Source organism: Sorex araneus, chromosome 3 (genome assembly GCF_027595985.1).
Source record: "Sorex araneus isolate mSorAra2 chromosome 3, mSorAra2.pri, whole genome shotgun sequence".
Taxonomy (NCBI): Eukaryota; Metazoa; Chordata; class Mammalia; order Eulipotyphla; family Soricidae; genus Sorex; species Sorex araneus.
Genome location: NC_073304.1, coordinates 26542421 through 26554558, shown reverse-complemented (window position 1 = coordinate 26554558; position 12138 = coordinate 26542421). Strand labels below are relative to the sequence as shown.

Below are 12138 nucleotides of genomic sequence, written 5' to 3'. Positions count from 1 at the left end.
GGTCCCAGGAGTCACAGGCCCACCCTCTGCCTCCTGTACTCTCTCCAGGTGACTGTTCTGTTCCCCAAACTCCACCTCCTCTGAACCCAACATACAACTGAACGCCTAGACTCATCCCTGAACATGTGATCTCCGGGCAAGTAGCTGCACTGTACCTGTTTCCTCAGCTGTAAAACGGGAAGAATAATGCTCTTTGCCAGGCCAAAGAGGTAGTACACAGCAGACCCCAGTTTGATTCCCCCCTAGGGCCCTGTCTGGTCCCCGAGAACCTCCAGGAGTAGCCCTTGAGCATAAAGCAAGAAGCCCTGAGCACTGCTGAAGGTGGCCCCCAAATGACAACAAAGGATCCTTAACAAACGGAAGTGTCAAGCACACCTTGACCAAAGGCTGCTGGCTTCGCACAAGGCTGACCCCGGAAGCCCCGAGCACCACAGGGAGTAAAATGGATCCAAGTTTCCAGGCTAGTGACGCTGGGACCCTGCCGGCGGGACTCCTGAGCCTGCGGCCGGCCAAGGCCAGGCTGCCAATCCCTTTCCTCACAGCACAGCCGGGCTCAGGCCCACTCTGGCTCCGGCGGCAGCCTCGAGGAAGAGCTGTTTAAAACCTCATTAGCACCTCCCGCTGCTCTGGCACTAATCACTTCAGCCAGCTGCCCCTGGGGGCTCTGCAATGAACCTAGAGGAACCGATTCCCCAGTAACACACCCTCCCCCCCTCCCCCGCCCCCTCTACCCTGATAGATAAGAGCTCACTGGTTAGGCTGGGTCATATATGTGCACATTTCTAAAACGTGGCGGGGTGGGGGGGGCGTGGAGGGAGGAAGGTCCAGACCCCTGAACCCTCTGCAGCACCTCAGGCCAAACCTCCAGGCACCTTTCCGAGAGCCCGCCCCGTCCCATACCTGCAGCCTGGTGCCCCTCACGCTTGCCCCCTGCAGTTTGGTCCAGGAATTGGGGAGAGGGCAAGGGCCCCAATCTGAAGCAGATGTTTGGGCGGGCGAGAGAGCGAGGCGGGTGGAGACAATGGGAAGGATGTGGGCCCTGCTAGAACTGCTTGCTGCCCTGACCCGCTGCCAAGGCCGAGAAAAATAGAGTGGCTGTTCCCGGAGAAATACCCGGCTTTCGCGCGTGCCAAACTTCCCGGGGCCTCACTCCTCACTGGCTGGCTCCGCTTCCAGAGTTCTCCGTATCCTTGTGCCAACCGCTATCTCAGCCCCCTTCTCCCACCGCACCAAGCCCTGAAGCCCGTCCTGACCCCTCACAGCCGGGCGTTTCGCTTTGATGATTCCCTCCCTCCCATACTTAATCCACAGTGACATTTTGGAGCCAGAACTCAAGATCAGGTCTGACAAAAGGGTTTTGTGCTGTGCTGGGGCAGGAGCAGCTGTCTGGAGAACACAGTCAGGATACAAATACAACTGTACTTTCAAGGTGCGCGGGACAGTTTGGTCGGACCCCAGGGAGCCAGCCCTTCCTCCGGCAGCTCAGCCCTGTTCCCCCCGCACGGCTATCGCTGCCGCCTCGAGAACAAGTGCCACCGCCACAGAACCCCCAGACTCAAGACTGAGACTGGTACTGCAAACACAGCTTCAGATATCTCCCTCCAGTAAAAGGAGCTCGAAGCTTTTCCTAAAAGAAATCAGAGCCTGGTCTGAGGTCCATCCCTGACTGCCACCCAGCTCAGAAGCTTGTGTGTGTGTGTGTGTGTGTGTGTATGCGTGCGCGCTCGCGTAACTTTAATATCTGCTCAAGCTCTAGAGAGGGGCAGACCTCAGCTGCAGCACTGTGCTGTGACCAGGGACCCCCGTTTCCTGTTTGACAAACATCCAGAGAAATTGGAGCAAAGCTCAGTCTTCACCCAGATCCGCCACAAACCACCTGTCACGGCGTCGTGCTGGTGCAGGCCTCGTCTCCTCCTTCGTCTGACTTGCTGGGTGTGGTACTGCACTCCACTCCCATCACCCCCCGCTTCTGACCAGAATGCCAACCGTTTGGGTTGTTGCTGGACATGCCTCCTTCTCCCGGGCCAGATTTTAACTGTAAGCCACTTACCGACCAGTCCCCCAGGGCCAAAGTCAACCTGTGAGACCTACTGTGCCTGGGAGAGAGGGCGAAGGGAAGAGTATGTAGATCCTACGATCATGGAATTCCCAGGTCCAGCCTTTCCTAGAACCTGCTCGAGTGATGCCGATTGTGGCAAATGTAGGGCGTGCTCCTTGGGCCTCCTCGTTTAGAATCTATCTCTTTAAAGTTCTTCTCTGAGATCAACAGGGAAAATCCCTTGGAGAACGTAGCAGGAGCTAGAGAAATTTCACTTGCAGCTATGACCCTATACATGAGAATGATCCAAATAGCAGTGTGTCCCCCCTCCCCCCAATTAAATAGAAAGTATGGAGAGGTGATGAGGGACTTGGGTGCTCTGGACTTAGGGGAAAGAAAACTAAAGGGAATGAGTTGACTGTCTCCCTCCACAAGATGCTTGCGAGCTGTTCCGAGGAAGAATTCCACATTTTATCTGTGTTCTTGGATCCCCGAACATTGCCTGCCACCCACAAAAGCTTGTTGAAATGCAAAGAACTAAAGGGAAAAGGGCCATGAGCTCAGGGATGGACCAGGAATGTCAGGCGTTCTGTGGGTGGGGAGGTACATTTGTAGGAAATGAAATGACAAGTTGGAGTAGGATTAGACAGAAGACATAAGGACTAGCACAAAACGATGACACACAGCCTCTTTCTCTCTCACCCAAGAATGCAACATTTCATTTCGGCATGAAAGCCGTCCGTCTCCCCGGCTGGCTCACCAATTCCTCTATCTCCGACTCCTCTAAGAGCGGGCAAACAGAGGAATGTCTTGGCAGCTCAGCCGAGTGGGAGTTCTGGGGAGAGGGAACGAGGCTGGTCTGCAGAGGATGGGAAGACACAGAGATTCCGGCGTGTGCTCATCTGGAGGGCAGGTGAAATGAGGGCTGCAGGGTGGTGGCTGCCCTGGGAGGTACAGGGGGGTGGGGGTAGAGGCGGTGTCGCTGGGATCACAGTTCCAGCAGATTCCCCGTCTCTGAGGTGGGCCATCTACCTGGGCGTTCTAGGTAGAACGCTTGTCCATTGGGCTTGTCCACTGAGCTAGGCGCCAGGAGTCTCACCTTTGCCAAAGGCAGTGGTGTTTCATGCGAAGAGACCTTAGAGACAAAGATTTAAATGAGCCTTTTCTTTTGTTCAGCCAACTTCATTGCCAGAGAGATAAACATCGGGGTATTGTATAGCGTGTCTGACTTCATTTCATTTGCATGTGACCTGTGGATTTTCCACCCAAGTGGGGATATTAGCGTGTCAGGATTCCCCTCGGCCCCAGCAATTATATCCTCAGGGGTGTCTTGTATTATTTCTGCACGATTCATTTCAACTTGGATGTCGGCTCCCTCCGTCATTAGCTGGTACTCTCTGTGACATTCTACACGCAGGAGGTTTCAGAAACTTACTACTAATAGCTATCCTCTTCGAGTGGGGCCGTCTCATAATTCCCAAATCCTTGAGTGACTGACAGGTAAATGGGGGTAGAAGTGTCCATCTGTCAGCCAGTGTCATCAAGAAAACATGAGGCAAGTCAGTGAGCACCAGAGGCCAGGGCCTGGGAGATTTCTTAGTCTAAACTAATTTGCCTGAGACAAATCAGCCAAGTGGAAGAGTCTGGGCTTTGACATGAAACAGACCTGTGTTCAAATACAGCTCTGCCAAGCTAAGGAGCCTTGGCGCTAACACACATCCATCCTCTCTGAGCCTCAACTGTGTCTGTCAATGGAGAAAATGAGACCAACTGTGTCTTGTGGAGAAAGTAAGGCTACTCTGCAGGTCTGTTCATATAAGACCAGAGAATATGAGGGGCTGGAGCGATAGCACAGCGGGTGGGGCGTTTACCTTGCACGAGGCCAACCCGGGTTCAATTCCCAGATCCCATATGGTCCCCTCAGCACAGCCAGGGGTGGTTCCTGAGTGCAGAGCCAGGAGTAACCCCTGTGCATCGCCAGGTGTGACCCAAAAAGCAAAAAAAAAAAAAAGACCAGAGGATATGAAAATTCCTGGTGTAAGAGAAATGCTCAAAAATGAACGATACCAGGGGGCCCGGAGTGATAGTATAGCAGGTTGGGCGTTTGCCTTGCATGTGGCCAACCCAGGTTCAATCCCCGGCATCCCATATGGTCCCCCAAGTACCACCAGGAGTTAATTCCTGTAGTGCAGCGCCAGGAGTAATTCCTGAGCATCGCTGGGTGTGACCCAAAAAGAAAAATAAAAAATGAATGATACCATCATGATGGCAGCAGTCGGGCGAGTCGGGAACTCCCTTGTGAAAATTGCCCGTCACTAGATCACCTACCCTGACTAAGTTTTAGGGTGCAATCCCCTCGCTCTGCTCCTCAGCCTTCGCAGGGCCGTGAGAAGGGTGTGCTATCATCTTCCACACAGGGTCTTCTCTTTCAGATTAGGCGTCTGAGGTGATACTCCAGGTTTGCCTGATATGCCAGGTAGGCAAAGAGCCAACTCTGGAACTCTGTGCCAGCCCCGGACTCTTGCCTCCTACATGACCCTCCCGTCCTCTAGTTCCACCGAGCCCCCTCACTTGGAATGACTGGGCCCCTAATCATAGTCAATGTGATTATTGGAAAACTTGGCCCAGAACTCCAGGCTCTGAGTCAACTTTCTTACTCCGATAATAACTGGGTTTGCAGGTCATGAAAATGATACTGTACTGTCAGGCCTGAGCACCAAACCACAGGGTCACACCCAGCGATGCTCTGCTTGGGGTAGCGCCTCTGAAAATAAAATAGGAACATTCAAGAGCAGCAGTTCCAGACTCTATCCTTTAAGGGTCCCATTCTACACGTGACACCCCAAGGCCCCAAGGACACCTCTGCAGGAAGACTGGACCCCAGGAGATGGCTGGGCCACAGGGAAGGTTGAAGCAGGGCTCTGGAGTCCAAAATACAGGTCACACAGAGAGCCTTGTCATCGGGATGTGTCTTGGTCAACACAAGCAGACCTAGCACCTTACGCAGTCCAGGACTGACTTCTTCCTAGTCACCCTCAAAGATGATGTTTTAAGGGCTGGTGAGAGATTAAAAGGCTAAGACAGACATATTTGGGATTCCAGTTGAACCCCCAAGCACCCAGCAGTGATTCCGAAGCACCGGGCCAGGAAAGGCCCCCTCCAAGGGGTCCCCAAAACAAATATTATATGCGTCTTTTTTTTTTTTTTTTTGCTTTTTGGGTCACACCTGGCGATGCACAGGGGTTGCTCCTGGCTCTGCACTCAGGAATCACTCCTGGCGGTGCTCAGGGGACCATATGGGATGCTGGGAATCGAACCCAGGTCGGCCGCATGCAAGGCAAACGCCCTACCCGCCGTGCTATTGCTCCAGCCCCTATATGCGTCATATTATAAGCCAAAAAAGGCTGCATGTGAATCGGAGAGGGCTTTCCTTCCACACATGAAGAGGTTAAGTTACCTCTGAAGAACCAGTGACTTCCTTTCCTTGTACTTTGGTGTGGGGGAAGTATGTATGGGGTAAGGGCTGTATCTGGACCACACCTACTGTGCTCAGGGCTTACTCCTGGCTGTATGCTCAGGGGTCAGTCCTGGCAGTGTTTTGCGGACCATATGTGGCACCAGGGATGGAACCATTCAGCTACAGGCACGACAAGAGCCCTACCTGTCATATTAGCTTTCCAGCCCCTCTACACAGGTTTTCTTGTGAAATAAAACAACAGCACATGTTTAAAGACTGAGGAGAACAGCCCTGCTCTGCCCTTGCCAAACCCGTATCCTCAGGCGCTAAGCACAGCGCAGGCTCCGTGTGCCTGCATGCGAAGGGGTGGGGGAGGGGGGGAGGGCAGTGGATGAAGGCTGCACGGACACTCACTACCCGAGATGACTTGTTTCTGAATGGATTACTGGGACAAGACAACAGCGTGCCTACATTTTCTTTCCCCCTGCCCCAAGACCACATGACCACAGCAGGCACTGCTCCATCATCCTTCCAAAGTTCATTTATTAACTGTACAAAATATTTACACTCTTGTGCAGCTGTCCAGCCTCTGCAGGTCTAGACACAGGCCACGGGCTCCTGTGCAGTGGGTGCCTGCTCTGTGAGAGATGAGCTGGCCCTCCCTGGCCAGAGGGACAGAAACAACAGCCCCAAGTCAAGAACTGTGAATCAAGACTTGCCCCAAACAAAATAAGACACTTTTCTCTCTCACTGACATCTTGTACCTTTCCCCTCAACGGCTAGTGCCGAAGCAGGTTGAGGAGGGAGAAGAAAAAGGACAAAAAAAAAAAAAAAAGCAAAGATCCTTTGGGAACAGAGCTAGGAGAAAAGAAACGGGAAGAATAGAAAAGGACCACAGTACCAAAAGGTTTTGTGAAGCCTGGGGCTGTAGGCCACTGCGGGACGCCGCAGTGTCACCCAGGCCACTGTGACCAACGTGAAAGTGAGGGCTGGAACCACAGAGCCAGCCAAGAAAGTCAACGCGGGCACCAGCAGGGACTCCGGAGGCTTCGGAGGGGACATGCAGAACCCAAAGACAGCAGAACCAGTCCCGGTGCCCCTGCTTGAAAGCCCCCTCTGTGCCCGAGGGGCATTGCCCAGGGCGAGGAAGCTGGCCTGCCCCACCTGGGGGCAAGCAGCAGCACCTTGCCCTGGTTCCTGAGGAGAGCAGTGACCGTGCGGCAAGGCTGCTGGACCCTGGGTCACCACTACCAGTGAGGTCAGCACACACGCCGAGAGGGACAAATGACAAGTGCGCGGTCGGAGGTCAGGCAGGAACTAGAGCAGCTCAGGGGGGCCTGTTCCTCTGGTCCCTGGAACAGGGAGGCTCAGACAAGCTTCAAGGAGATCAAGGCATCACCGCAAGTCCCGCCCCATCTCTGGACTTGCTGGTTTTGGCAATAAAGATGGCTTGTAGTATTCTCGGGGTTGAAGTGCCATGGGGGACGGTCGCCTGCAGGAGAGCCTTCGGACAAACAGATTTGGGAGCGCGTGAGATTCTGACTTCTGACAACGCTGGCGATCACACGGGGGTGGGTAAGGATGCGGGCTGCTCCGGGAGAAGGCTGCAGGTCCTCTCTAACCACCACGGAACAATGGATGCCGGCGACTGATGGAGCGAAGGGGACGAACAGGGCAAGCAGAGGACCTGGATGGGCTCCTTGATCCCTTTGCCGTGGCCTCAGAACCGCCAGAGCAGAGCCAGGGCGCAGCGGCCTGCTCTTCCTACTGTCCCTGTCCCTCGCTACCAGATCTCTTCAGCAGACACGTGCACATCGCCCAGCTCTTCACGGGCCACAGAACCCGGAGGAAAGCAGTCGCGCCCAGCCATTCCTCGTGTAACAGACGTAGTGCAGGGCCGCGCATCAGTGTCAGATTCCCGAGGGGAATGCCGCTCAGTACTGGGGGCTACGGCCCTGTCCCATTTGCAGCCCGGCTGCTCTTCTCCCGGCTCCGACTCTGGAAGTTTCGTGTTCATTTTAGGGGTTACAGTGACTTGCAGACAAAGCTCCTCTTTCAGTGCTGACCCCACAGCCCAGACAAGCACTGGCTTCTGCACCCTCAGTCCCCATTACGGGGAGTCCAGTGCCACGGCCTGGGCCTGTCACTGTGCAGAGGGACAGAGTGGAGGCTCCAGATGCGAGGAGGCGGTGACCCTGCCCTCGGGAAGGGCGTGCGTACCTCGGGTGGCTCGGCGAGGGCCCCAGAGGGGGCTGCTGAGGAGCCGAGCAAGGCGAGGACGCCCGCAGCTTCCCAGGAGCATGGCATCCACTTCGGGACTTCCTCCGGCCCCTGCAGCAGCGCGCTGCTGAGCTCCTCTCAGAACCACACGGACCGACGGCAGTGCGGCCCCCTTCCTGTCCCCGAGCAGGAGGCCTACGTGCTAATGAGGACAGGGAGGGGAGGAAGCACAGAGCGTGTAGGTGACCAGACTCTCCAGACACGGGGAAGCATGCAGCGCCTTCCGGCGGGCGGTTCCGTGGCTCCGGGGTCCACGGTGATGACACTGGTGACATGCGCCAGGTGCCCCGGAGGGTCAGAGGATGGTCAGAGCATGCCGAAGCCCTCGCAGCCCTCACTGATGGCCAGCTGCAGCATCCGGTGCACCTCTTCGTACGAGTCGTACGTCGGGAGGCACAGCTGGTTGAAACTGCGGGGCAAGGGGGGCGGGGATGAGTGGGCGCCACGAGGGGTGGGGAGACAAGACCCCTCGAGGCCGCGCGGCGCCAACACATACCATGTGTGTGCGGTGGGCAGCGTGCTGTGGGTGGGAGCAGCGATGATCTGGAACGAGGGGCAGAGTGCGGCAAAGCCCCCGGGGGGCAGCTGAGAGGAGCCCGTCGTGAACTGGAGCAGCCGAGCCAGCTCCTCCTGGGTCAAGCTGGAGACCACGGTCCAAAACCACCTCATGACCTGGCAGGAAGAGCAGAGGGCTGGGAGAGAGCAAGAACCCCGGCGGCGGGGGGGAGGAGGGGTATGCCCGCTCCTGTCCTCGGAGGGCACAGGCAGGAATGGGGAGAGCTGACCGGCTCCTTGGGCACTGACGATGTCACATAGCCCCCGTGGCAGTGTGCACGGTGGCCCTCTGGGACGTGGGTGCCCTTCGCCTACACGACATGTAGACCTTGCCCACATAGATCCGTTTTCCGACTCCTCCCTTTTCCTCGGAAACGTCTCCCTTGTGACAGGACGGAGCCACCCGGAGGCCTGGCTCCTTACCTTTTCTCTGAAATGCCACGAGCCGCCAACGACCACTGCATGGGCTTTGAAGTCAGACACACTGATGTCCCCGGTCCCGCACATGAGCAGCTGGAGATGACAGTGGGGTGTTAGGAGGAGAGCCACCAGGACAGAGACCCAACACGCAGTCAGGACGATCCACGTTGGGACCGGAGCAACAGTACAGCGGGCAGGGAAAGTGCCTCGCATGTGGCCAACCAACTTGTGACTCCCAGCATCCCATATGGTTCCCCGAGCACCGCCAGGAGTGATCCCTGGGCACAGAGCCAGGAGGAATCCCTGAGCATCGCCGGATGTGGCCCCCAAAGCAAACAACAACAAAGCCCCGAATCATCCATGTTGGTGTGTAAAATGTGCACACCGGGAGAAAGAGCGAGGGCGGGGCCATGACGCCAGGATGCTGCTGTAGGAGAATACGTGCTAACAGGCGGCTAGATCCTACCCAGCGTGGTAGAAAGGGGTGTCCGGGGCCTTAGGACAGGCCACCTGAGTCAGGATCTCCAGGAAAGGCACAGAAGCCTGTGTGTTCGGAAAGGAGGAGACGGTTCAAAGAGCTGCAGTGAGTGCTTTGCCCACCAGGAGGACCACTTCCATCCCTGGCATTGCATGGTCCCTAGAGCACTGTGAGGAATGACTGCTGAGCATTAAGCCAGGGGTACTAAGCGCGCGCACTCGCGAGTGTGTGTGCGCGCACACACACACACACACACACACACACACACACACACACACACACACACACACACACACACACACACACACACGTTTGGCTGTCGTACTCACCAGGGATGGTACACTTGGGGGTGGCACCCGCACACCCAGTGGCAGGGCGCTGGGGACAAGGCACCTTCCCGTGGCACCAGGAACCCCACACAGTGGAGTGACTGTGGGCCATGTGGGGACTGAACACAGAACTACCACTCTAGATGAAACCCTGGCAGAAACACACCCTCCTTTAAGCAATGGAAAGCTCACTTGCGTGCTAGGGAACTACGGTGAGCAGCAGGTAAGAACTGACCTTACTGTTTTACCCACACAGAAGGGAACTGCCATTTGATAGCCATCGTATGGCTCTTATAAAAACTGAAATAAGAGTATATTATCTAAGTAACGTGTCTTAAAACTCTGAAATTTGTCATGTCTTTTTGTTTTTGCCCCCTTCACTGGAACGTCACCCCGAGAGGCAGAGCTCTGTCTTGCTCACTGCCGTCTCACCACTGCCTCACACATATGTGACATACTGGAGGCCCTTAATAAGTAGTTCCTGAACAAATAAGTTCTATTTTTTCCTTACATCGACATCAAATGTGACAGAATTTACGAAGACTAAACCTGATATCATCATTCTATTTTTTCCTTTTTTTCTAGGGGGAGGGGGTAGGGGAATCTCCCCGATGGTGCTCAGGAACCCAATGATACTCAGCCTGGCACTGACAGTGTGGTGCCCAGGGACCATGCACCGCTGGGACTTGAGCCTGGGGCCAAATGCATGTAAGGCATGCACCACAGCCCCGGCCACAAACCGACATTCTGTTTAACTCGGTAATATTCATGAACAGATCAACGGGATTACTCTTCATAAATGGTTAATGACTGGGCTTTTAACTTCACATTCGATCTTTTTTTTTTTTTTTTTTTGCTTTTTGGGTCACACCCAGTGATGCTCAGGGGTTACTCCTGGCTTTGCATTCAGGAATTGCTCCTGGCAGTGCTTGGGGGACCATATAGGATGCCGGGGATTGAACCCAGGTCGGCTGCGTGCAAGGCAAACGCCCTACCCGTTGTGCTATCATTCCGGCCCCTATATTTGAGCCTTTAAAGGCTGCAGAAAGAGTCGATGCTTAGGAGAATCCCAAATACACGCCACTTTTGCCAAAGAGGCTTCCCCGCTTCTGAGCAGAGGGGGCAGTGACATAGTCCCTGTGCCGCTCATAGTAACAGGGGCTGTCAGCCAGAAGTACTCACCTCAAGTTCATTTTCATCAAAAATAGCCAAAAGATTCTCAGGAACCAACTCATTCAGGCCTGAAGAAAACAGCAACATTTAAAAAGTCAGACCCAAACAAATAGCAGCACTCCTACATGATTTTTAAAAAATTTCTTTAAATAAAAAATTTAATTTAATTTAAATTAAAAAAAAAAAAAGTCTGACCCAAATCACGGAGACTAGAAACAGCTTCGGCCCCGCACAGACAGGAGCTCACCTTTCAGGAAATGCTCAACCTCCTCTTTGACTTGGCTGGCCAGCCGGTACTGGGCCAGTAAATTTAGATAGAAGATTTTGTTTGCGTTGGTTACTGGAGTTTGTGCGCCACCTGTCATGAGTTCTACCACCTGAAGTAAGAGAGAAAATAAGAAGCTGAGAATGGAATTTTATCTGCCCAGCATTACTGAATTCTGCCACTCACAAGTTTCTCCTGCCCTCACAAGCTTTTCAGCGCACTTTTATTTTTCAGCCACTAAGCTTCAGGGCTCCAATTATTGCTTTGTTCTACTGGCCATGATTTCTGGTTATCCAAGCGATTCTTTTCAGACTTGGTCAAAGAGAGCGGTGCTATGAACCACGTTAGTAACATTTTAATGTCTCCATGATCCAAAACACAACCACGACTGACTTTCTTTAACCCTCTGAAGTTTCTTTTCTTTTTATTGTTTTTTTGTTTTGGGGCCACACCCAGGGGCACCAGAGGTCACTCCTCGCTCTGCACTCAGGAATCACTCCTGGCAGGGCTGAGGGGACCATACAGGGTGCTGGGGATGGGAATGGGGTTGGCCGTGTGTGCCCTACCCCCTGGACTCTATGGCCCTGTAAGTCCCTTTCTTCTGGAAGGAGGAAAGGCGGGGAAAGGCTGAGTCAGAAGGGTGGGAATCAGTGCCCTCGGTTAGACTGTATAATATGGTTGTCACCAGATTCAGGGGCTTATTTACAAGTCTGTGAAACATTTAAAGGGAAAATTTACTTGGTCACTCCAGTTGACCAAAGACAAGACTGTTTGTTCTCAAAAGGAAACATCTCCATTACCGTGGGAAGTTCTAGTATCCAGCACTGAGCTGGAAGCAGCTGGGCAGTGGGTGACACGGGCTCTTGCCCTCTTTCTCACCTTATCCAATTGACCGGATCTGTTGTATTTCTCTTCTGCAAAGACCAGCTCCATCTCACTCATGTCATTGTTGAGGATGAAACAAACTTTAGATTTGTAGAATTCTGGGTCATCTGTTTCAAAGTACTGAGAGGACAGAGAAGGTAAAGATGGAACAGTACTTCTTCCCCAGAAGCCAAATTTGTACCAGCTTAAAACCATTTTGTCTTCCGACTTTCATAACAGTAAGCTCAGAATGGAGAAGTCCAGGAGGTACAGGCCCCG

General features: G+C 54.0%; 1 protein-coding gene across 5 annotated transcripts in view; it reads right to left on the bottom strand.

Moving 5' to 3' along the window:
- Positions 1-6014: 6014 nt before the first annotated feature.
- AREL1 (apoptosis resistant E3 ubiquitin protein ligase 1) overlaps positions 6015-12138 on the bottom strand; it is a 51387-nt gene continuing 45263 nt past the window's right edge. For all 5 annotated transcript variants that reach the window (XM_055130515.1, XM_055130519.1, XM_055130517.1 and 2 more), the window contains exons 15-20: positions 11875-12000; positions 10978-11107; positions 10740-10798; positions 8754-8843; positions 8272-8447; positions 6015-8184 (exon numbers count right to left, since the gene is read on the bottom strand). In XM_055130515.1, coding sequence (XP_054986490.1) covers positions 8082-8184; positions 8272-8447; positions 8754-8843; positions 10740-10798; positions 10978-11107; positions 11875-12000 — 684 coding nt within the window. In that variant the 3' untranslated portion in view covers positions 6015-8081. The remainder of the gene's footprint in view (positions 8185-8271; positions 8448-8753; positions 8844-10739; positions 10799-10977; positions 11108-11874; positions 12001-12138) is intronic.